The sequence below is a fragment of the Drosophila albomicans genome, chromosome 3 (genome assembly GCF_009650485.2).
Source record: "Drosophila albomicans strain 15112-1751.03 chromosome 3, ASM965048v2, whole genome shotgun sequence".
NCBI lineage: Eukaryota > Metazoa > Arthropoda > Insecta > Diptera > Drosophilidae > Drosophila > Drosophila albomicans.
This window is the reverse complement of record NC_047629.2, coordinates 22,815,238-22,841,101: the sequence shown is the minus strand read 5'-3', so window position 1 is coordinate 22,841,101 and position 25,864 is coordinate 22,815,238. Positions and strand designations below refer to the sequence as shown.

The window sequence follows — 25,864 nt, the reverse complement described above, 5'->3', positions numbered from 1 at the left end:
CCCGAAAAATGGTGACGTTGATGTTGTTGCCTCCTCCCATTCCCCCCTTCCCCCTTCCTCGTTTACCCCCCGCTTAAATGGCGTTCAGCATCATCATCCCCCGAAAACAAGGAGAGCAACAAGAGCAACCCCATGGGCGACCGTTATTCTCATCGTTTGCCGTTGTCGTCGTCGTCGTCTTCTTTAATTTTGTTCGCAGCAAAGTTTTGCCGTTTTATTGGAAAACTTCTGCCGCAAAGTGTCGTCGCCCAAAAGCATACAAGGCGTATACGCAATTTGGCTTGTACTCTCAGCAGTCGTTCCCTCTCTTTCACTCTCTTTCTCTCGCTGTGTGTGTGTGTGTGTGTGTGCTATGGCACAAATTGCTTTTCGAATGTTTTTGACAGTTTGCAAATTGGAAAATTGACTTTTAACACACAAGAGCTCAGCAGCTTAATAAAACTGTTTGCAACTTGAACTACGCAGCGAGCGAGACAGCAATAAAGATAGAGAGTGAGAGAGAGAGAGAGAGAGAGGGGGAAGTCGAGGCAGACATCTTGTCATTATAATGGTCATTGTTGAGGTTCCGTTCACATATATTCATTGGAATACTTCCGTCTCAGTCTCCGTTAGTTTTTTGTGGCTAACAAATTGGAAAAAGTTTTGTTGCCATTTGCTTAACTAGCTTTTGGCCCAGAGGCTCCGCCATTTATCGTCTATCGTTGCTGGTTTATCGTTTATCGTGTTGAATCTATTCCCATTTGGGTTTGCATGTTCATGCAATTCAATCAATTTGATTGAAGCTGAAGTTGCGATAAGAATTTAATTGCATGGAAAATGCCAGCGAGGCTTCAACTATATAATTAGAGCAAGGGCTGGCGACAACCCGTTGCGTTCAAGGATATTGATAGCGGCGCCTAAGCTAATGTCCCGTCGAATGCATCTGCATTCACCACTCTCCCTTCTCCCTCTCTCTCCCTCTCTCTCTCTCTCTTTCGCTCCTTCTCTGCTCGTGTGCAAGCTTTAATTCAATTAAAAAACTGCCAGAACCGAACTCAAACTCAATCGCAAACTCGAACTCGACCCTAATTATATGGCTGGCAGGATTTTTACTTTAGCACACATATACAGACAGACATCAGTCATATCCTTGCCTGTCATAATTTCAGTCGTTCCTTCAGCCCTCGGCGCTGCAAACAAAGACTCAGCGTGGAGTCCGCTTTGCACTAGTTTATGACATGTTTTTTCATTCTCTTTTGTTGGCTTTTAGTTCCGGCCCTCGATTCGTACCTCAGTCGCAGTCTATCCCCAGTCAGGATCGCTGCTCGGCATCCTGCTTCGACTGCTTCGACTGCTTTACTTCTGTCTTCTACTTCAATTTTCGGGGGCAATTTTACGGAGGCAAACAAAAGCTTTGCTGCAGCCATAAAGCGCACAAGATGTTTTAATTAGTTTAAGAGCCGACAAGCGTATTGATTTACACTTGATGCCGCTTTGTCCTTGCTTCGTGAGCGGCAAAAGCTTCTTCAAAAAAGGGATCGAAGATCGTTTCGTTGAAATTCCTCTGACTCTGCAGAGTTTAGTAAAGTTTCAGAGATTGGAACTTGTTGAAGTTTCTGAAGCAATAATTCAAATTTGATCAAACTGACTTCGATATTGATTTTAGTTGTACATTTCTCATATTATTTTTTTTGAGATTGAATTTTACAATCTTTAAATGTAATTTGGTATTTGTTGGAGATTTATTTTCAGCAGTAATTTAAGTATGTAATTTAAGTATAAGTATTTGGTATTTTTTTGGAGATTTATGAGCAGTATTTTAAGTATCTTATCGACTCTAAGACTCTACAAGATTTTGAAACAAAATTAATATGAAAGCTGTTCCGATTTGAAAATTGAGAAAAATAAATAATAAGATCTGTCTTAGTTAGGACTAAGATGATTAAATTACTTTCTTATTTAAACCTGAATCATAATAAAAAATTTAACCCATTCTATTCTATATTACAAAAAAACTTTTCATTAAAAGATAAAGTAAGACGGCACAATTTCGCAGCGCTTATTACTGATTATACAGAGTTGTTATTTATAATGTAAACAGAGAAGTAGAAAATATAATATAATATATTAAATAGCTGGGTAAACACGGCCTTCAAAAATCAAAACAAGTTCTTATTCATTCTTCAAAATATAATTACTGTTTATATTTTTGGTATTTGGTGTAATTGAATTTTTGACACTCTCTTTGAAAAGTATTTACCCTAATGGCATGGAAATTTTCCCAGGGCTGCTAAGTATGTTTAACCTTAGCTGGCTGGCTCATTAGCCTTAATAATAGTTTAGCTTGCATTTGAATCGCAGTAATACAAAGCGAGACACACGACTTCCTTCCCTCTTCCTCCCCCTTCTCTCCACTATATTTGTGACCGCTGCCAGCCGCAGACAAACTTATCGGTTCAAATATCGCATGTGAAAAGTCAAAGGCAAAGGCAGGTCCTTCTGTTTAGTCCTTGGCTTGGCTCATTTAACACCCACTCGATCAACGCGCTCAAATTTCCTTTCAATTTCAATACGAATTTGTGATTGTGGCCTTCTTCTGCTCAACTTGAGCTGACTTTGACTGCTCCAGCGAGAGATTGACGAGGCAAAGAAAGAGGGGGGAATTATTCGACTTTAGTCGCTGGCACTGTTTGGCAGGGCGTATTTGCTTGCGCCACGTGTCACCCTGTATTTAATTAGCTATTTATTTACTTGCTGACATGCCGAGCACCCGAAAGAGAGAGAGAGAGAGGGAGAGAGCGGGAGAGAAACGAGTGAGATCTGAGGAAGGGGAGGAGCACAACAAACAGTCGCACGCACAGTTAATAAGCAGTTAAATCGGCTACAAAGGACGACAAATATGCCCAGCAGCTGCTTGGCAAATAGTCGACTGGGAATGGGCATTATTAAGAGAGTGGCTAGGGCTTGGAGAGGGGCGTGGAATGTGGGCTGTGGGTCGTGGGTAGCTGGTAGTTGGACTGTCACACGCTCTGCTTGTTTCACATTTTGTTGACACACACACGACGCATTTTTAATTTGCAACAGTTTCACGGCGGGTGGAGGGGGAAACAGGTACACAGGGTGCACTGCAGGGGCAGTATGAAAATGTCGCTGTTTTCGATGTGGCCATTAATTTTTTGCTTTGATATCAATAATCATAGCTTTGTCGAATACAAATGTTGTTTACTTAAAAGAAAGGGCAAGAAAGCTAAATTAACGGTGCTCAAGCTCAAAGTGTGCTAAAGAGACTGAGAGCACTAAAATTAGAATCTACTATGTTAGCTAACCACTGCAACTTGTTGTTGTGGAAGCTGAGAGCGTAAGTGAGCGCAGTCTGTACTGCAATTATAATTGAGTTCCACACCATCCAAAGAGTGCCAGCCAGCAATTAGAGTCCACAGTGAGAGCACAACTAAAGAAGCACTAATTGCAGTCCACATTGCGATCCCAATGAGTGCGAGAGTGTGCGCTGCAAAACTTAGCTCACTAAGCAGAGGAGAAGTTTGTATTTTCTTCATTCGCTTTGTTGATCACTTTTCGCGTTGCTTCCCCTGCATACGCAAATGAGCTAAACTTTTAAGGCCGCCCTCGCAGACAGGTCTGCATTTAGTTCTAAGCACCCGAAAAATTGCCGGCGGTTATTTTCGTTGGCGTTTGCCACGCTGGCTGATTACGCGCATAATTTGAATAATTCCTTATGACAAAATAAATTAGTGCGCTGTGTAGTGTGTGTATCCTGACTGTGTGTGTGTGTGTGTGTGTGTGTGTGTGTGTGTGTGTGTGTGTGTGTGTGTGAGTGCAGTGGCTAAAAGTTTGTTGCATATATTAAAAGTTGTTCAAGCTGTTCCCGTTGTTATTCTCCTTGTTGTTCTCGTTGTTGTTATTATTGTTGCTGGCTTTTGATAACTTAATTATGTATTTTGCGTGAGCCAAAAATGTGGCCTACAGTGGGCCAAAAAGCAGCAAAGCGAGGCCGAAAAATTGGTTAGGTGATTAATTAGCACATAATAAAGTGGCAAGCGCACGGAAAATTATTTAAGTGTTTTATGATTTATTCATAGAGGTCGCGCAACCACCAAGAGCAGCAACAACAACCGACCACAAAATTGGAAATAATAATTAAATAATAAACAAGCGATTTGAATACGCGTAAAACGCATAAAACCAATTAGCATGTTACACAAATTAATTAAAAGCGGAAATCAAAAGCCCCAAGAACCATGTCACACATTTCAGCCCCAACAAAAAAAAAAAAAAATACATACATGTAATTATAATAAGCCGCTTGTTATATGTGTGTGTGTGTGTGTGGGTTGATACCCAAAAATACTGGGAAAGAAGTTCAAGCTGAGACGTCGTTGTCGTTGTCAAAACAAGCATTTATATAAAGCTGATTAAGTCACATTTCACATATCGTTTCATGCGAAAAGAGAGTGAGGAAGAGAGAGCGAGAGTAGAGATGGATGATGGAGAATGGGGGAGGGCAACAGGAAGGTAACCCATAAGTATGTAGTACCTGCCTCATTTCGTTGAAAATTTCTTTTGATTGACTCCACTCTCTGAGTTGGCTGAGTCACATGAGCCCAAATTGAAATTGTTCTGTTCTCGGGCCTAATTTGACAACTTAAGCCCAATGCTCATTTAAACTGACAGCGTTTGGTATCAGTGCGTTTTACTGGGAGTATCTCACAGATTGTGTATCTGCGGCTCTCTTTGATTGAATTGATAAAGATTGTACCAAAACACGCGCACAAACTGAATGCATAATCAATTCCCCATTAGTTGTCTATGGGATCAATTTTTGGAATAGTTTTTAAGTGCAGCATGTGTTGTATAGAAAACTGATTTATTTCTTTTACTAACAGTATGGGACTTGAAAAACTGTTTTCAACTTTTAAGATTAACAGTTTAAAAATATTTGTTCTCTTCTTATATTATAGATTATTTCTTTCTTTAACAATTGTGGGTTTCAAAAACAATATAATAGATGAGAAATAGAAAACTATTAATTTCATTTCCAAAACATTTTGAATTGTATTATTGTATTATTTCTAATCTAAATTATTTTATAAAGAAAATTCTCAAGTTTTCACTATTTCCAAGGGAGCTTCTTTCTTTTTAAAAGTATTTTATTCATTGAATTAAAAGGTATCTAAATTCAATGAATAAAATGCTCTTTTTTGTAAATCTCGTCATATGTTATCTTCACAACTACTCTTAAATCTCAGTCAAATCATATCTCTCTTTCAAACATTTCATTAAATATCTTCATCATCACACTGCTTAACAAACTTGCATTCAAAGTTAAACACAATTACACGCAATTTCATAACTTTTTACATGCATCTATAGAAAGTATCGTTAAGCTTGATCTAATCAGTTTATTTGACAATTTTCGGCTCGTTAAAAATGAAAGAGAAACAATTTTTGCCGCTTATTCGATTTGTGCACGAATTTAAAGGGATATTCTCCGTGTACACTTGACATCTGACACATGAAAGAATGAAGTGAAATGAAGGCAAGTGCCATAATACGATAATAACAATAATGCGAGCATTTTTGGACAACACAACAGGACTTCATGTTGATGTTTGACTTGTGTCGCACTTGAAACCTTCAGCGCAGCGAACAGATGTGCAACTCATTACACAGCATTTAGGCACTTAAATTGAATAATATTCATAATTTCATTGCAGCGTAGAGGGGTGGTAAATCACCCACCCCTGGCATGGCATCGACTGCTCCGCACTTGACGTCTCAAGTGGACTTTGAGTAGAGTTGAGTTGAGATGAAACTTAGCAGCTGCTTAGTGGAAAGATTTCCCCAAAACAACTTTAGTTACAGCTGCTAAGCTTAAGCGAAAGTCTCTCAATCTCTCCCTTCCTCTCACTCTCCTTCTCTTATGCTTTCCTTCTCTTTGCAATTTAGCATAAAAAAACGGCATAATTTCATTGTAATTGTAATTGTATTCGCTTGATTACATTTGATCGCATTTTGTTTCAGTTTAAGCCAAACATATTTCGAGTGTTCGCCCTCAGGACAGACGCTGTCAGGGTTGACAGCAAGAGAGGGGAAGAGTAGGAGGGGGAGAGCATGCAGCGCAATGTTTGTTGCCCTCTTTTTGCGCCGTAACCCCTAATGTCAAGTGAGGTTATGTGCGTGCGTGCCAGGGGTGGAAACAAACACGACTCTCGACTGTCGACCGTTGACGGGGGAGGCAAAATGATTTATAATTTCATTCCTTTTGATTTATACATTTTTATTGAAATGTGTTGACAGGTTACGCCAAATTCGATATGATGCCTAAAACAAATTGTGCCCTGGATTTGTTTTTGCTTGCTTCACTTGACAAGTGGACATGCCCAGCATGCGGGGTGGACAGCTCTTAGTGGCAACTACTTACTAGTAAACAACTGAGACTAATCCGCAGCACGCGTGTGCGTCTCAATTTGATTTAATTAGCTGGCAAAAAGCGCAATCATTGTCGTTCGACGTGAGTCGAGTTGGCAGGACACGTTTCGCAGCTTAAATTACGCACACGTTGGCAGTGCCAGGCTGCAGTCTGGCAGTCAATGCTCGAGGCATGTGTAAACTTGCTGAGATAAAAGGATGCGGCAAAAGCGCTTTAAAGTTTTGCCCCAAAGGCAAAGACTGCGACTGCGACTCGTAGACAACAACGACGACGAGGACGATGATGACACCCTTCTGAATACCACAAGGACAACGTGGAGCTCAGCGTAAACTCAATAAGTCGCATAAAGGAATGAAATTGGATGCCATTGCAGCATCAACAGAGCGGGCAGCGCTCGCTCTGCCAAACAAACAAATAACTGAACAAACGATGCCGACGATGAAGACAACGGAGTTGTTGTCCTTGCGGCATCTCCTTCTGCACTTTATTCCCATCTCTCTCTCTGTCTATGCCTGCCTGTCTTGGCATTGCCAACTTAATTAATTGCGACACGCATTTGCTTAGGCGTTCCCGATCTCAGGTAAAGCTCCATCAAGGCGGCATCTCATTCCGTCTCCTTTGTGAAACGAGCCCCTAATGAGGGTTAATTGAAAGCAGCAGAGCTCTCGGTTCTCTATTCACTGCTCAGTGTTCTCTGTACTCTGGTCTCTGCTCTGTGGCTGCCACAAAAGTGAAAGCTGATAGCAACTACGCTGCGAGCTGTAATAAGCTTGGCTATGCAAATGCCTTAGAGATCGAAGTCGAATTCGATGCTTACAAAAAACATAATCAAAATGAGGGGCAGCTACTACATTGTGTTATTTGACAAAGAAAAAGTTGAAATTTTGAATTAGAAATAGAAAAAGAATACAAATAAAAGAATATATAAAGAAAGAATATATTTGGCAGGCTGTGAATTCATAATAAAATATATAATTTTTATGCTGCCATTTTATTATTGTAATTTGGGTCTTAGTAGCAACGACTAAAATTCTGTTTCAACTTTATACTTTTCTATAATTTCAAAGCTTCTTTGATGAATAAATTCAATGTTTATTAGCATATTTAACCAAATCCCTAGACATTTTATTAAACTATTCAAAGATACGCAATTTATAATCAATAAGGGACAGTCGTCTATTTGAGAATTTATCGTTTGGTACTTACAACTATTTATATAATAAAAATTTTTATTGCTAGCTTATTCTAGGGTGACTCAGTCATGATCTAGTAAAATACTATAATATACTATATATGGATATTATGTCAATTTTCAATTATTATTTATATAAAGTTTAGAGAGGTGTAGCCCAAGCAAAAAGAAATAAGAAAAGTTTTACTCCAATTAAATTTGATTATTTCATATGATAATTTAGAATAATGATTGAAAATATGATTTTCAAAGTTGAATATAGTAATCTATATTTTATTGTAGTGCTCTTAGGCTATCTTCACTGTAGCTATCGGCTATTTTCGGCCATTTTGTATGCAGATCAAGAGTGAGCTGGAGGAGAATTTTGATGTGGTTTCATTGTTCACTGGGCAGACTCGTAATTAGGCAGCTCGCTTCAAGTGTTTGCTGCTTGCTTTGTTTTATTGGACAACTTAAGCAGCAGATGTGCATCAAACACACACACACACATACACACACAAACATATATCGACTACCCTCATACTTGACTTTGACTGCTTTATTATTATTTATTATTGTTTACCCTTGCGCTGCGCATTGTTGTGGCTTTGTTGTGTGTTTGTGTCAAAGGTGGCATAATGTGTTAATTGTTGTGCCCCTGCCACATTCCACACACCACACGCCCACGCCTCACACCACACTCGCCTCAGCGAGCAGCTGTCGTTGGTATTTTGCATTAATTATAAAAGTAAGTTGAACAACAATCGAAAGCGGCTTCAATTGGATCCACATTTTTGGAGCTGGACAAATCACTGAGATTGACCCGATAAATGCTCGCCTATTGAAGGCGCATTTCCCCAATGGCAATTTCACAATAACTTGAATAAACTGAAAACTCACTGCCCCTAGAGAGAGAGAGAGAGAGAGAGGGGGAGAACAACAGAGAGAAGGGGAGGTAGCAGCAAATGAGCCCATTCATGCAATTGTCAAGCTCAATTTTGAGTATATTTCATTTGATATTCTGGTTTGTTTGATTTTTACGACACAACTTAGCCGTAGTTTGTGTCGTCCTTTTGCTTTTTGATTATTTTCATTATTAGATTTGTATAGGATTTCAATAAAAGCGCACAAAATGAACCTAATATGCATTATTATTATTATGACATGTGAAAACGAAAGCGAAAGCGATTCAAATCGAATCCAATCGAATCGAGTTGAATCGCATCGATTCGATGGACGGAAACATATGAAGAGAAAGAAAGAGAGAGAGAGAGAGACTGTGACTGTAAGTATAATAATAATAAAAAACAAAGCGAAAGCAAAAGCAAAGGAGAAACGAACATAAAAAAAGTAAGCAGCAACAATAACAATAACAAGAATAACAACAAGAACTTGAGGCCAGGCCATGGCAATGGCGCAAGTGGAATGCAATAAAAATCTATTTTATTTGTTAGTGAAATGACATTTTTATTTGTTTGCTTTTTATGCACACATACGCATACACACACACACACTCATATAGAGAAGCACAGAAAAACACGTCTCGCTGTCACGTCACACACGTCGTATGCGCAATATGCAGATAAATAACTATTTCTCTCTCTCGTTTATTATACGACTACGATTGTTATGCCAGTGCCGTTTGTCCTTTGACATTTTTACGATATTTAATCATTTGACTATGCTAAATAATTGACAGGCATTCATTCACATTCACATTCATTCATTTGTTTATTTTTGCTGCTAATAATATTAATAACAATTGCCATGCTCGACAATTTCACTAAAAGCTACTCAAAACCAGATACTCGTATGTTATTCTTTCGATTCTCCCCCATTGTTTTCTTTTCAAAATGTTCTCATATTACTCGAACTCGTACTTGAACATTTGGCATTTGATTTACTTATGGCAAACAGGCAAACAGGCAAGAAGCCAGATCACGCAACGCATGTTCCTTCAAATTCTCTTATTGAACTTCTTGACTTTCGTTTTAATGATTTCTCATAAATAAATCGATTACATGTGTTCTGAATACTTTCACAAAATTAAGCCTCAATGTAAAGCTATATTAAATAAACTAAACAAATTAAATATTGTTCTTGCTGTAACAGATTTTGATAATTTGCATTTTTGGCATTAAGAAATTAAATTAAAATTGTTATTTAGCAATGCAATATTTGCCATTAGGAAATTAATTTCAATGAGTAAACTATGTACTAAAGTTACTTAATAATTTCTTCTTTATTCAAAATCAATCTTACGGAATTTGTCGCGGGCGACATTATTTAAAATTATAAAAACATAACATAAACTATAACAATTTTAAAAATATGTAAAGGTTATTCTTATAGCTCTGGTATATATTTGGAGCTAAGATTGATTTTAGGAACTTTTACTGTTTCACAAAAAAGTATATACGTAAATTTGCTCATTTTCTGAGAGCTTAAGTACGAATTCGTTTATTTTTACAAATTATCTTAAAGCAGAAAAATAATTCCAAAATCATTCTTAACTCGAAGTAAAGTGATAATCAAGAGCTTTAAGATTCAACTTTACTCAAAATAAAAAAATCTACCAATATAATGTTTCTTACTTTTATTTCTTCCTTTTAATTTTGACTCCTGTTTTGTATTTTGTAAATTATTGTTATAGACTTCTTAATTTGTGTATTTGCAATTAAGTTAGAAAAAGTTAAAATAAAAATTGTATTGAAACTATGAATTTTTTGAAGAAAGCAATTAATTTCTAAATATTATTTAAACTAACCACAAATGTTTCTGAATCATTTTTCCCAAAATCCATCTCAATGCCCTTTGAGGGACAATCAGTCAGTCATACAGTCAGCCACAAATAGTTGCAAATATCTATTGAGCAAATAGTCGATCAATCAACAACCCCTATTGAAGGGTAATCGTTGTGCTTAAAATGCTGCAATTAGCTTTGCTTTGCCATGGCAAATTAGGTTTTAATTAAACTCTTTTTCTGTGTCGAATGTGTGAAGCCTTTCGCACTCGATTGTGTTTAATACGGCGTATGATTGGAGCACGTTTAACCCTTAAAAACGGAGCAAAGCAAGCTCGAAGTGTAAATGTAACCGAAACCAATGGCAAAGCCAAAAGACCCTCTCAACGCAAATTGTTGGCTGTCAGCGTGTAATCCAAATAAAATAATTGTCATCTATGAGGCACTTTTCGGGCCATATGTTCTGGCTCACATCATAAAGGAAAAGGAATGGAAAAGGAAGAAAAAACAGAAAAGTGAGGGGAAATGGCAGCTGATGAACTCGCAATGTTTTTGCAGTGTTAATGATGTGCCTGTCTGTCTTTGAGTCTTCGAGTCTTTGAGTTTTGTGTTTTGTATTTTGTGGTTGTTTAGTCCGTTAATCTGTTGTTTAATTTGCCGGGGCTTAACGCGTCTCTGTTTTGGTTACCATCTGAGATAAGCCCTAAGCCGAGGATATACCAAGAGGATATAACTTCTACTTCTCCTCCTTCTTCTGCTTCTTTTAATATTAATTGCTTTGCCAGTGCCAATGCAAAATGCTAAAAATAAAAAAATAACCACAAAATGACACAATTTCAATTTCATTTAGATTTCTTTTTTGCTGGTCGCTGAGTTCGAGCTAAGAGAAGCGGAGCTGCTCCATTACAATGTAAACGAGTGGCAGGCAATATTGCCATTTAAACAACAATCAAACAAGCCACAACAATACAACAATGCGACGACAGTAACAATAACAGCAACAACAACAACAACACAATGCATCAAATGCAAAATCCAATCAAACTTTTTAAACAAACATTTAGCAAATCTATTACAATGCACGTGGCATAACCAAAACCAATACAACAACAGTTACAGTAACAGCAACAGCAAATAGCAAAGCAATGCCAATGACAATATGAATACTAAAAGCAAAACCAGAAACCAAATTCAGAAATAGAATCCAAAATGAACTCATCTAAACGAAGAAATTGTATTGCCAGCTGCCTCTTCCAAGCAAACTTAACTGAACTGAACTGTACTGAACTCAACTGATTGACTGACTCCACGCTTCGGTTGTGGGTTGAGTTCGGGTTCAGATTCGGATTCGGGTTTGAGTTTCAGTTTGAGTTCTGACTGCGCTCTGAGTTGGCCAAGAAACAACTCACTTGGTATAGCTTTTAATGCTCTATGAATGACAAGAGTATTCAATTATTTGTGGGGATCAACAGAATTATATATTTTATTTAATTATATTAAAACTGATTTTACCAGATAGAAAAGTAAAAAATAAATTGGAGAAAAACAATTCTTTATTATCTTTCTTTATTTTTGTAAACTCAAAAATAATGTAAAATATTAAATGCAAATAGAAACACACTAATATTAGAGGTACTAGTAAAAACTACAGCTTAGACTTTACTAGCTTTGTTAGCATTTCAAATATTAGAAGGGTTTTCATTTATGTTTAATATGTCCTATTATATCTGAGGTTATAAAAAGATGAGTATTGTTTTTCTTTTTTAGATTTATTTTGAAAATATAAAAGTTTAATAGAGTTTTATCAATACTAATTATATTTGTGATGGGATATTTTGCATTAGTTTTAAGTTTATAAAGTACAAAAAAAAAAGTTGATATATTACCTAATGTACCTGTATTATTTCTTTTTTGAACTTACAAGTTTCTAAGATAAGGAAAGATATCAATAAAAGCTTTTTTCTTCAATTTTTCATTCATTATTTTCTCTTATTTAAAATTTTCTAACCAATCATTTTATCTCTATTTTGCATCACAAATATATGAATATTTAAAAGCTGTGCTCAATACTAATAAAATTAAGTTTTAAGAATGCAATTTAATCGGTATATTTTTTTTTTTTTAATTTTGTGTGTTCAAGAATATTGTTTTTATCTTTTCTGATCCAATTTATCTCTTAGTCAGTGTATTATATTTTCGTGCTGTGCTTTCTTATTTTTCCTTCATTTTTGGTCTCCGACTTCTTCTCAGAGTTGGTTGTGTGTGTGTGTGCAAACTTAATCAAAACAAATTTCCACCTTCAACGAGTTGCACACCAAGCAATTTCCCAGCCCGTAACGATAACTAGAACTTCATGCAAACTAACCGCAAATACGATTACACACATACATTCACACACACACACACACTTGCAAAGTGGGGGAAGCACCCCAACAAAAATGTGCCCACTAAATCGAAAAAACGAGTTAAACTTTTTTATTTGGGGGGAAACGCAGCGCAGTTGGAATTCTGTGAGTGCTTGGCAAAAAGGGGTGTAATGAAGGGATGGGAAAGAGAAGGGGGGAGGGAGAGGGTAGCTGGGTGGGTGGCTGGGCTTGTGGCATAATTTGAATTCGTGTCAATTTGACAAAGTGACACATGAGGGCCGTACGACCATCTAGAAAAACGCTGATAAATCGCAGCGCCGTCGGTGCAAGAAATTTGTATGCGATTTTCGTTCATTACTTTTGTATTTCGTTTATATACATATACATATACATTTATATACATATATAGTTCTGTATTTGTTTATTTATTTATTTATGTGCATACATTTGTGTTGCCAGGCCGCAGACAGTGTCGCCAACGTTGCAACGTTGCGGCACGATAATGTTTAGTCAATAAAAATGATTTGTCGTCTGAGGAAACGAATTCATGAAATTTGATATTGTCCTCAACCGACGTTCCACCTCCTCCCCTTCTCTCTACCTTCTCTCTGCACTCTACTGCACTTTATGGCTTAGAATAACACATAAAAACTATGCCAAGTCAGTCTGGTCCACTGCAATTAGATGGTTCATGCCACTCGAACCCTTCAATACAACTCGCGCCTAGTTCTACTTTGTCCTTTAACGCGTTTGCTCCTTTTTATTTTTTTCGAGTATTTTTTATTGGCTTCTCCGATTGCTTTTTGTGGGGGCCAAGCAGGCGTCTTTTATGCTACACCGCTGTGAAAGGAATTTACGAGGCGCCCCGCCCGTTAACGTCGCAATTTGCCACCCGAAACGAATGGCTGCCAGACATGCATCGCCTGCTGCCCCGTCCCGCTCTGCTACAGGCAAAAGGCGCACAGTCTCATAAAGTGCATTATTTCCTCAGCATAAATGCCTTTCCCCCATCTTCGTCTTTCCCCTTTTCTCTTGCGACTAACTTTTGGCCTGCATTGTCATTTCGCAATTGAGACATAAATTTTAATATGCACTGAAAGAAAGTTATGGCACTTTTTGTCTCTCTGCCTCGGAAAGTTTTGTGCTGGAGTTTGTTAAACAAATCGAATGGGATTGGAGCTGGAGAAGGGGAAATGGGAATTGGGAAAGGAGAAAAGAAGAGAAAGCAAGCAAGCAAAGCACTTTGCACTGCGAACTGAAAGCGGTTTCTATGATGGCAAGTGACTAAAGTACAATCAGTAGCTAACGATATCAAATCGATAAGGAAAACAAACAGCAGTTACTTATTCTCCCACTCGCATGTAACCGGATATGATTTAGGATTAATGATACGACTGGGTGTCGAAATTTGAAGCATACTCAATAAATAATTACTTAACTGCAATTTGCTGCTTATGGGTTTAAGAGGAAAACGATGTGATATTAATAATTATCGATTTTCAATTTAATTTATTTATTAAATTGTTTTAAAACTTCCGCATAATGAGGAAGCAAAGGGTATTAATTAATTTTCATAATTTATAACTAACGATTAAGGTATATAATTGCAGTCTTCTGGAATTAAAAATGATTTTTTAAATCATTTTCCACAAACACTTTGAATAAAAAATTGATTTACAATTTTTATTAAGAGAAGTGAATCAGACCATTTTTGAGAAACTTTCTTGAAGAACCTATAGAAAAGAAAGATTTTAAAAACACTTTATAATTTGTATAATAGAATAAAATATTACGTATACGTTTTTGTTATTTTACTTGGAATGAAATAAGTTGGTTCACGCAAAACTGAACTTTTTTTTATAAATTTTATTTTGAGGAATCCATATTAACTTAGCTGTAGATAATATTGCAGAACTTTCAGGCTTTCTGTAGAATAGAAATATATTATATTCAGCGAAAGGATGAAGACAACGATGTTGTCTAATATCAATACAGAGTATATGCAGATACTCAACTTGTATTTGACAAGAGAATGAATTTATTGTTAAGAAACTTTTTTAACATTTTTAAACAACATTAAAAACATTGTTTAATGCAAAAGTTTTCATATAACAAAAATATACAATGCTCACTGATAAGAACATTCAAGCTGAATTATGATAAGCTGATAATTAATAAAAAAGATATGAAGATGAGCCAATAGTTAGTTTTGAAATTGATGATATTTTTTTGGAAAATATATTTTTCCCTAAAATTGTACATAATATTTCCTCCATGGTTTTTAAGCTAAGAAAAGTAGAACAGACCCAAGTGGTTTGTACTCCTATTGTTATTCTCTATTAACATTGACACTGCATTCACATAGTCTAATAAAGTGTTCAAAATGTATTTTTATTATTGTTAATACTAAGTGAAGAAAGCCGTTAACATCGTAAGCGATTAGATAGTTTTGTACTATATTTAGTAAGTGACGTAAATTGCACTGCAATGTAAATTGCAAGTGACGAAAGCTGCTGGCAAGGGATAAATGCAGCAAATTATTCATGTGAGCACAACGAGTTACAAGCCCTTATCTATGAGTGGTGTGTTACTATATGTTGTGTTGGTTGAGCATAAATCCTTGTCAAGTTAGCCCAAACATGTTAACAACTGGCAGACAACAGCAGCTGATGGAGGGGGAAGATACTGAGGAGGGAGGAGTAGGGTGCTTAGTTGGCACAACTTAATTTCGTTAAAATAAATAGCAAAAGGAAATTGTTTAATTTCCGGTTCTGGGGCTCTGTGTGGCTCAGAGACAGACGTGTCCGACACGTTGATTGCACAATTAGCCAATGTCAGGCAACTTCTGCTCGGTTTCGGATTCGGATTCGGATTTGGATGTTGATAACTCACCTGAACACGCACTTCGGGCAGATTCACCTTCATGGCGAGCTCCTCGCGTGAATATACATCGGGATAATGCGATTTCTCAAAGGCACGCTCCAGCTCATGCAGTTGATATGTGGTGAATGTGGTGCGATTGCGTCGATGCTTCTTCTTGGCGCAGTTATCGTCCTGGCCTGCTTAGGACGTAGGCAATCCTTGAGTTGAGAAGTGAATGAAGAAAGATTTCTTAGACTCACCTTCATCGTCGCTGCCGGATGTGATCTTCTCGCCCTGCTCGCTGTTGTTGGTCTGATTGAGATCCTCGCTGGAGGCGCAGCTGCCGTTGACCAAACTGTCGTTGTCCACATGCTCCGCTTGATTATTGTTGTTGTTGTTATTACTGTTGTTGTTATTGCTGTTGCGATAGTCGTGCTGAAAGTGTTGCTGCTGCTGTTGTTGCTGTTGCTGTTGCTGCACTTCGTCCAGACTGCGCGCTCTGATGTTGTAATTGCCCAGTTGCTGCTGCTGCTGCTGTTGTTGCTGGCCGTTGGCTAATTTCGGCTCATTATCATCACAGTAGGCGGAGGCGGCGCCCGCTTTTCGCTTGCAGCCAACAACAACAACACTTCCATTGTTATTATTATTATTGTTGTTGTTGGGGGGTCGCGGTGTTGGCGGCGAAGTAACATCAATGTTGCAATCGCTCTGCAGCTTTGCCGCATCATCTTCATCCTCATCCAGTTCGCTATTCGAGGACATTGAACGCTCATCGTAGTCGCGCATTCCTGCCCCTGCCCCTTGGCCTCCCCCCGCTGCTCCAGCCGCTGTTGCTGCTGTGGAGCCAGTCGAAGCATCCGGCACAAAGTAGTTGCCACCGACAGCGGCAGCAGCCGCAGCAGCAGCGACGGCCGCAGCCGTTGGTGTTGTCGGCGATGACTTGGCATATTTGTTGTGCTGCTCTTGCGCATGCGCAGCCAGCGCCGCCAAATGCTGCTGGTGGCTGCCATAGGCGCCAGGCGGCGGTGGCGCCACCGTCACTCCCTGCACTCCGGCTCCCGCTGCCAGCGACTGCGGCGGCGGCGGCTGCAATTGATTAGCCTCGACCATTTGGTGCATGGAACTCAGGTAATTACCCGCTGCTTCCTCCTGTCCATGTCCATAGCCATGTCCATGGCCGTGACCGTGATTGTGATGGCTGTGACCGTGACTGTGAGCGTGACTGTGACTCTGGGTGAATCCAAAGGCATTGTGGTAGCCAAATGGGGGATGCCCCGCCATGCCGCCATGATGATGACCAGCTGGTGGCTGTGTGGGCGGCGGTGGCGCTGCCGGAGTCGGTGGCCCGTAGCTCAGCCCGTTCTTGGCGTGCTGCTGCAGCATGCTGGCCATGTGGTTGTCCATGTTGCGCAGCTGCGTCAGCGACATGTTGCAGCGCAAGTCGGTGGCATCGTCGTCGACCATTGAGCCATCGCCATCACCTGTAATTAAAGGTGAAGAAAGTGAGACCAAGTTAGAAATGCGCTTGTACTTAAACACATACTAAATATATAAATAATAAAATGAAATTTAAGTGAATTAAGGATAAAATAAAGGACAAGTATAAGACATTCGAAAATTGGCTTATAATTATATGTGACAGTCCTTTATAACTTTCTAAACAAGTAAGAAAGCTACAGTCGAGTATGTTATTTTATATAAATTCTAAGCGCTTAAATATACCAAATTAATTTTAAAAATACTGAAATCTATACTAAATAATAAAAGTCATTGCGGTACAATTCTTAAAATATACCGAAATGTTATACTACACTGCCAAAATATACCAAAGACTTTAATTGGTATATCGATATAGTAGATATAATATACCAGATTGTCAATCAAGGTAACTAACAACTAACAACTTTGGAATATAAAATTATTTCTTAAATAACTTTTACAATTTCTCTCTGATTGCAACTAAATTTTCAGGAGTACTTAAGACTGTGGTTATTTTTGTATGCACCAATAATCGACTCTAGCTTTCAAATTACGCTTTTCTATTCGGTATATTTCGATTTGTAAGGAGCGAAAATGAGCGTAGTAAAAATCTAAATACTACATAATGAAAGCGCAAAATATGTATTAAAATGCAAAAATTAAACATAAATAAATTCAATACATTCATATGTATATCTAATAATGTTATATCTTTGCTTTCCTTAGCATCAATCCTCAAACAGCTGTCGCAGCTTCAAGTCAACCATTATATTATATTTTAGTTACGGCTCATTAGTTGTATGTTAGTTACATAATCGAATCATGTAGCACAGTGTACGCTGACGACTGGTCGAAACTGTCAGCAAAAGCATTGCTGCAGGACTGATTAGATTTTAATTAGACAGTTGGCCAAGTCATAAAGCTGTCGCTGCCCATGTGGTTAAAAGCCTGCCTCGGTAATAACAATGTGTTATTTAAGCGCACCCCAACCCGTTCCCTCATCCCCAAATGAGGAATAACCTCAACTACCCCCACACCTGTTGGCTGCCCCATTAATAAACGGCTTTCAATTAGTCGCCTCGTATTTACAATGTGCGGCAATAAAAATTCTGAGAAAGGCCCCCGAATGGGGGCGTCTGAAGGCCAAAAGTCTGGGTGTCAACTAGGATGAGTTGAGTTGGAACTAAATAGTAGTGGGGAGGGGGGCGTGGCAATAGGTATTTGGCTCTAATGGGCGTACTGACTGCCGACTGCCGTTCGCCGTTCATTGTTGTTGTTGTTGCCGTTGCTGCCGCTTGCACATATCACGTGACATGCAAGGAAGTCATTAGTTGTCGCCGAGTTGAAGTTGCCAGAGAGAGGGAGGAGTGAGGTGGCAGATAGGCAAGTGGGTGGTTACTGTTTGCACTGACTTTTGCTGTGTGAACTCGAACTGCTTTTGTTTTTGTGTAACCAAATTCAATTTCTGTGTTAAATTGGCTTTTCCAAGAGAGGCAGGCAACAATCGAGTTGCCCTCAAAATATCTGAATATCTGTAATTATTTGATAGTCTTTTGTGTAATTGCTTTTTGATGTAGCCCAAGTTGGATTTAATTTGCATGTACATAGCGAGAGAGAGACTGAACTATCAGTTCGATTACATGAACTCCCCTTTTGAATCGAAAACCAGAAATCATTCAACTCTGGCGATTGTCTAATGTAATTATGTCTGGCACAAATGGCCAATAATTATGCGGCTAGTGAACTGCCTAGAATTTAGTTATTGTCTCTCTATTGATTTTCTCAGTTCTCTCTCTCTCTCTCTCTGACTCACACAATTTTCTTGACATTAATTGGGTCAAATATTTGGCTAATTAAGCATAAACACATCGGCTGTAAATGGCCTGAATTAACCTCAGCTGCGTTTTGCAGCAATCAATCGAAATTTACACGCACCACATGCATTTTATTTTGAGCCACTGTGGCGTTAATGAAATTAAACTTGAAAACTTTACACAAAGAAATTCGACAAAACATCAGCGAGCGAGATAGCATCAAGCATCAAGACAAGCACAAATGAGGTAGCACAAAGGCAATGGCAAAGGCAATAACAACAACAACAATAATAATAATCATAATAAATAATAGAAAATACCATTTAAAAGGCGTGAAGGCGCCACATGAGGTGCAGAGCCACAGTAGCCGCAATCTCAGACCCAAGACCCGGACTCGAGCTCAGACTGCGAACGAAGCCCACACTGAGTGCGTGAGTTAATTGCGTGAGCTTGAGACTGAAATGAGCAACTTCGAGTACAACAACAAGAACTGCGAAGTGAATGAATGAATGACGTCGCATGTGAATATCCACACAGCAGCTACAAAGAAGCCTTCAATTTCAATTTAGCCTAAAACTTAGTTCACACGTGCCAGTTAGCTGTCTTTTCATATTATTCGCATAACTAACAGATTTCTGATGACTTTATTTCTTTTCCTAACTTTAACTTTGGAACATTATTTTCAATACATAGATAAATGTTTGCGACAAGTAAGACAATATTTTAGCTAAGCTTTTAATCATCGTTATATCTAGTTCCTCATATTAATTATATTATATTTAACAGATTTTAAGTTATTTCATTTATTTAAAAATGTAAAGTTAGAAACATTAATATTTGTCACAAATAAGGAAGAAATGTAATTCATATTTTATACTAAAAATGTTTAAAGTTTCTAAGTAGAACGTTTAAAAAGTTATGAATATGATTCTTTTCTATTCTTTAGGATTCCTTAAAGCTTGGGTACCATGAGATGAATAACTTAGAAATTGTATAAGACAAAAACCGTCTGCAGGTGTCGGGTATGAATTGCTTTAGTTGATAATCTAGAATATGGTATATTTTGATATCAATAGTATGCCGCTATAACTGTTGGTATATTTTAGTATTTTTTCATTATATTATGTCGTAAATTAATTATTATTATTATTTTTGTCAATTGACTGTATATTTCTTAATTGTTTACATATTAGTGGTATTTCTGGCATTTAAAGCTTAAGCTTTTGTAGCTTAAATTATAATTATGAGCTTATTATAAAACCCACATAAATAAGCTAGCCTTGACGCAAAAAGTATTATTAATCTTTGCTCAACAAATTTGCAAAAATTTAATTTGCAATTATTTCAATTAACGAATTTTAATTATGCCATTTTAATATCAATTAAAATATATTATTGACGCACTAAGAGTTGCTCTATTTATAATGAAAAGAAATTGCAGCATAATCGAATAGTGAATGAATTGAATTACACTTAAAATGAAACAACATTCGTTCCGCTATCACATGTGAAAGTCTTAGTTGAATTTTAGATATTCATTCATAGATTCGAAATAAAGAAAAAAAGCAGCAAATTGTCTGATCGACAGTTCAATTAAGAAATGATTTTGAATTTGAATTTAAATATGAAATTGTCTATTGGGCCATTAGCTGTGGCAATTAAAGTTGGCAGCTGGAAATATTGGGTTGTTAACAAATTGTAAACCACGCAACACAACACAAAAACGGGCAAGTTGAAATGTTAAAAGGTTCAAATTAAGCCAGCTACTGACAAGACAAGACAAGATGAGTTTTTGGTTACGGCTAATTGAGCGTGGTCCGCCTATAAAACAGATGCTTGTTGGCCTAAACAATAGACGAAGTATTCTGGTTGTGCTCTAATTTGCGGCAATATGAGCTGCGAGTATTTTGTGTAGTAAGAAGTAAAGTTAAGGACAAATTGACGTTAATCGCGTCACTCAGATGATTTGACAGTTTCTCCTCGGTTCAGTTCAGTTCAGTTCAGTTCGGGCCAGGCCATTAGGCGGCGGCCTAATTGAAATGTTATTAGCCGAAAACAAGTTCGGCTTATGCTCGTCATTTGTCGGCAACAGGTATAGGAAATGCATAAACTCAAGTAAAATGTGCTTAACATCTTCCGGCGCAGGCGCAACGCAGAAAGATACAAAACGAAACGAGATATAAAGATACTGAGATACTCTCAGATGCAAGATACACGAGATATCGAGCTCATATCAAAAAACGAAACAAGCCATAAACAAAACTGTCAATCAAGCGTGTTAAAGTGAAGTGGATTGAGGTGGCTCGCATTGTTGTTGTCGCTCTTGTTGTTGTTGTTGTTATATATGTGGCAACAAAAGCGGCTAATAAGCCGCAAGCCGCAATCCACAGGCCGCAACACCGACGCGCGTTTAGCTCGCTTCGGACACGCATTAAAATCATTAAAGCGACTTAATGCTCAATTTAATGCCGCGTCAACTCTGTGAATGTGAATGTGAATATGGATGAATCAATCGGGTTCTCTCTCTCTCTTTTTAGCTCTCGCTCTTTTTGAGCTCTGTTTATCTTGATCTTTAATAATGCAGTTCAACTCAACTCAACTCAGTTCACATCACTTATTGACGCCTAATGCACTTGTGCAGCCAACGCTTTTATGCGTTTAATGAGCACGTCTCTCTTCCCACACTCCTTTCCCCCTTCTCCACCTCTACCTGCAACTTCTTTCCTCTCTCCTTTGCTCGCTTGACGCCACCTCAGCCAGCTGTCAGTTTAAATGCTTTTTGACAGCTTGTGTCTAGCCGCAGTTTAATTATGATTATGACTTTGTAGGCATCAGTCCGGTTTGGCTGGCTTTAATGCCCCACCTCTTTGCCCCCCTTTTAGCACTCCTCCTCTTCTCTCTCTACCCTGTTAACCACTTGCAACTTAGCCGGTTTATTTGCTTGCCTCTAATTAATTTGCGGCCATTTAACCTGCGCTTTTTTTTGCACAAAACCATTTTGTTTGCTCACTTTATTGTCGCTTTTATTCCTCTCGTTGTTGTTGTTGATGCTATTATTGCTGCTGCTGCTGCTGTTTTGTTTTTATTATTGCTGTCGCAGGTGTCGTTTCTGTGTTTTGTCTTTCATTGGACAACTTTTTCGACTTGGTGCTTTAATTGAATTAATTGCTACTTATTTAATTGATTTCGTCTTCCTTTTGTCTTCGTTTTTTTTTAGATCAATAAGCAATGAATAGGAAACAAGTGGGTTTCAAGGCAAAATAGCAGGAAGATATTTGTTTCTTACAATTAACGGATTAGTTAAGCAAACGCTTAAAAATATGTTTTAAGATCCAAAGACAATTTATAATAAATTTCTTGTTAATCTTATATTCCTCAATTGTAATAAAATTAATGTAGTTTTTGTTTTAATGGTTGAGTTGCCACAACAATTTGCAGGACCACTCACATTATAATAATAAATATAAAAGAAATAACAATCATATAATTATATAATAACCTTTTTAATATCATACATTTATAGGTGACTCTAAAACATTTTCTTTTTAAATTGTATTTCTTCAAAAAGTGGGACTTACTATATAAATGTAGTTTTTTGTAATGTTCTAAAACTATCGAGTAAATTAAGTTTACTTTTTTGGTGTCAATTATTCCCATTTTATTAACAAATATACATGTTTTAAATGTATAAAACTAATGAACAATTTTAATTTATTTTTAGGTGTCAAATATAAGAAATCTCATAAAAATCGACCTCAAAATCTAAATTCCAAACACTTCTCGTTCGCTTTTGTTTTCTGCTGTCGCCTCTTCATTCACTCCTATTCATTTTGCAATCAAGAAATGCACATAAAAAATTATTAAGCTGACGCTTTTGGAAATCAGTTGTCGCAATCATCGCAAAAAATAGAATGTAACCTCCCATTTTTCGCAAGTTGCGAGTTGATGGGTTTTGGGGGCGTGCGACAATCGCTTTTCGGCAATCAAAACAAAAATGAAATAAATTATAAATGGCAAAGAGCCGCCAGAAGAGACAGAAGAGAGGGGGAGGCATTAGGCCATCCATTAGATACAACGTTCATTTTTTCGTTTGGTATTTTTGGGTGCGAATCGTGTGCCTGACGCCGAGTGGCACCGCATTGGCAACGGTGCATAAATCCAACTATAATCCAGTTAAAAAGCCTTCAAGGTAACGAGCTGTTTGGAAGCCAAGCAAGAAATATGTATGCAATAAAAGTTTAAATTGGCCAAAGAATAGGCAAAAGGCAAGACGCCCTCGCATCCATTCTAATCCCCGTTGTTGGCCATGTTAACGATTACCGTTGACTGATTTGAAGCTTATCAGCTGTCGTGCATCGAGCCAAGGCGGCGCTAAAGTGCAACCCCGGCATTCGTCAGTTCGCCAGTTACAAGTTACAAGTTTTTTTTTGCTGCTTCTTGGCCAAATAACAACTTCAAAGGGGGAGTCAGAGGGAGAGAGAGAGTGGCAAGCTATTGTACATAAATGCTAATATAATTTTGCGATTGTGTTTGTTGATTGTTTGGCACAAAAGGTTGCACTGTAATTGAAATCGATTTGCAGTTTTGCTTATCAGCAAAACACTTTGGCAACCTGCTGAGTTGAGCTGAGCTGAGCTTATGATGTGCCGGCTAATGCGTAAATAATAAAAATAATAATAGAGTATTTGTTTTTGATGTATGAATAGTGCTAATCTAGGTTATAATATGAAGTCATAATTTTTGCTTCAGACAATGTTAACTGCAGACTTTATAATTCTTAAAAATTCGGATGCAATCAGATGAAAATATTAATCTGAAGCTGACGGTTATTAATTTCCTTAGTTGACAATCTGGCATGGTATATTTTAAATGTAGTGGTATATAGATATACCAAATATCAAACTGGTATATTTTCTACTCTATGATATCATTTAAATGCAGTAGTATATCGATATACCAAATACATATCATAGTATTAATATACTAATTTCAGTATATTTTAAGGATAAAACTGCGTTCGCTCTGTTTCGCTTTGATTGAATATGAATAGAAGGTCGCTAAACTTTCTCACTTACTCTTTATTCTCGTAAAAACATAATTTATTAATTTCTTTATAAACTTACCGTCACTTCCGTCCGTTTGCAGTTGGCCCTGCGTCTGTTGGCCATTGCGATTCTTTAGGCCAAGTATCGCGTCGATTGTGTGTCGCGGCGTCAAAGTTTGACCGCCAGCGCCAAATTTGCGTGCGTTGTCCTTGAGCGACAATTCGCTGTCTGCAGAAGAGAGAGAGAGAGGTAGAAAGTGAGCTGGGTGAATTAAAAGCCTGTTTGCCAACAGTTTGGAAAGTCAATTAGGTGCACGGCAAGCGGCAAGCAGCAGCAGCAGCTATGCAAATTTGTCAGCTATTTTGAAAGTATTAAAATGCACACACACACATGCACATGCACGAAGAGCTTTATTTACAGTTTTAACGAGCTAAAAACTGTAATTGCATCTAAGCGACACATGCCACACACTCACACACACAGTTGTGTGTGTTTATTCTAATGAGAGTTTGTCATGCGCTGAAAAGTAGGCAATGCCTTTTTATTTTGTCGTATGTCGATCGCTTAATATAGTTTTAACGAATTTCGAAATACAAACTGCAAATGTTTTCATATTCGAGAGTTGTTCGCATGCCTTGGCAATTAGTTCATAATTTGCAAATTATTTTAAATGCCGGCTACGGCCACATTGTGCATGTTAATAAGTCAAAACAAACGCGGCCCCAAAATGCAAAACAAGAACGCGAACACGCAGCAATATAAAAACATTGCAATTGTGTGTGTGTTGCTTTTTCATGTGCAGCAACAATTTGTGTTAATTAAATCGGTAATCCTTAATGGCAAACGCTTTCCGGGAACTAAACATGCACAAAAAAAAAAAAGAAAAGATCGTCGCTCCCCACTTACCCTCTGTAATCACAGTATTGTTGTTCCCCAGATGCGCATAATGCTCCTGGAACTGCTCCAGATTCTTAAACTTCTCGACAATCAACTGCAGATTCTTGGCATCCCGCACATTGCCCAACAAATGGCGCAAATGGTCGAGCTGCTTCGGGGCCAGCTTGTGATTGCCGCCGCTCTGTTGCACCAGCTGCTCGAAGATGTGCTGGAATGTTTGCTTATTGTGCTGCAGTTGCTCCATGCTGCCAGTCACTAAAACTGGCGATGCAGGCGAAGCGGCATCCACATTGCCAGCCATGGGCGGTGTCACGGCTGTTGTCTTAATATCCATTTTATAAAACTATTTCTTTATTGTTATTTTGCGATTTAATTGAATATATTTTAAGCTCACTTAACACACACACACACTAGCACAATAAATTGTTGTTTTCTTGTATTGCATATAAATTGTTATTCCACTTTGCGACGGCGTTTAGCTTAGCGAGACTTTTCACTACTCTCAAACACTTTGCTCAGTTGCTTGCGAAGGCGAAACCGTAACTCAACCGCAACCGTTGCGCACCGTGCCAAGGCAGAGTTGGCAATAAACAACGCGCCACGTTCAACAGACGTTGACAGCGCTTTGAGCTCGAGCTCGAGAATCAAATTGGAAACCGGTTGCACGCAACCTGGGAATGTCTTTGTGTTAAGGGGCGGAGCTTGCGCAGGATTGCAGAGAGAGAGCACAACGGGGAGGAAGCCTATGGAAAGGGATGAGAGACAGAGAGAATAGGAGAGAGAGAGGCAAGCGCACGCGCGCTGAGTTATGATGTGGCATGGGGCAGTTGTCGGTTGTCTTCCAGCACGCGTGCCATTGTGTTGTGGAGTTGGCGATAACTTTTGTTTGCCAGCTGTTTGATGTGGCATCAACTAATAGCACAGCACTCTCTCTCTCTCTCTCTTTGTCGCTCTCTCTCTGTACGTGTGCAACAAATTATGATGCAGGATTATTGCCAACAATTACATCACAAACTGATAACTTCCTTCCCCAGTTCTACACTCGCTCTTACTCTCT

General features: G+C 38.1%; 1 protein-coding gene across 1 annotated transcript in view; it reads right to left on the bottom strand.

The window, feature by feature from the left end:
• Positions 1-25,327, bottom strand: part of LOC117571676 (retinal homeobox protein Rx) — a 29,823-nt gene extending 4,496 nt beyond the window's left edge. The window contains exons 1-4 of the mRNA XM_034253917.2: positions 24,817-25,327; positions 23,989-24,138; positions 15,833-17,053; positions 15,603-15,769 (exon numbers count right to left, since the gene is read on the bottom strand). Of these exons, the coding sequence (XP_034109808.1) occupies positions 15,603-15,769; positions 15,833-17,053; positions 23,989-24,138; positions 24,817-25,141 (1,863 nt within the window). The 5' untranslated portion in view covers positions 25,142-25,327. The remainder of the gene's footprint in view (positions 1-15,602; positions 15,770-15,832; positions 17,054-23,988; positions 24,139-24,816) is intronic.
• Positions 25,328-25,864: the final 537 nt, after the last annotated feature.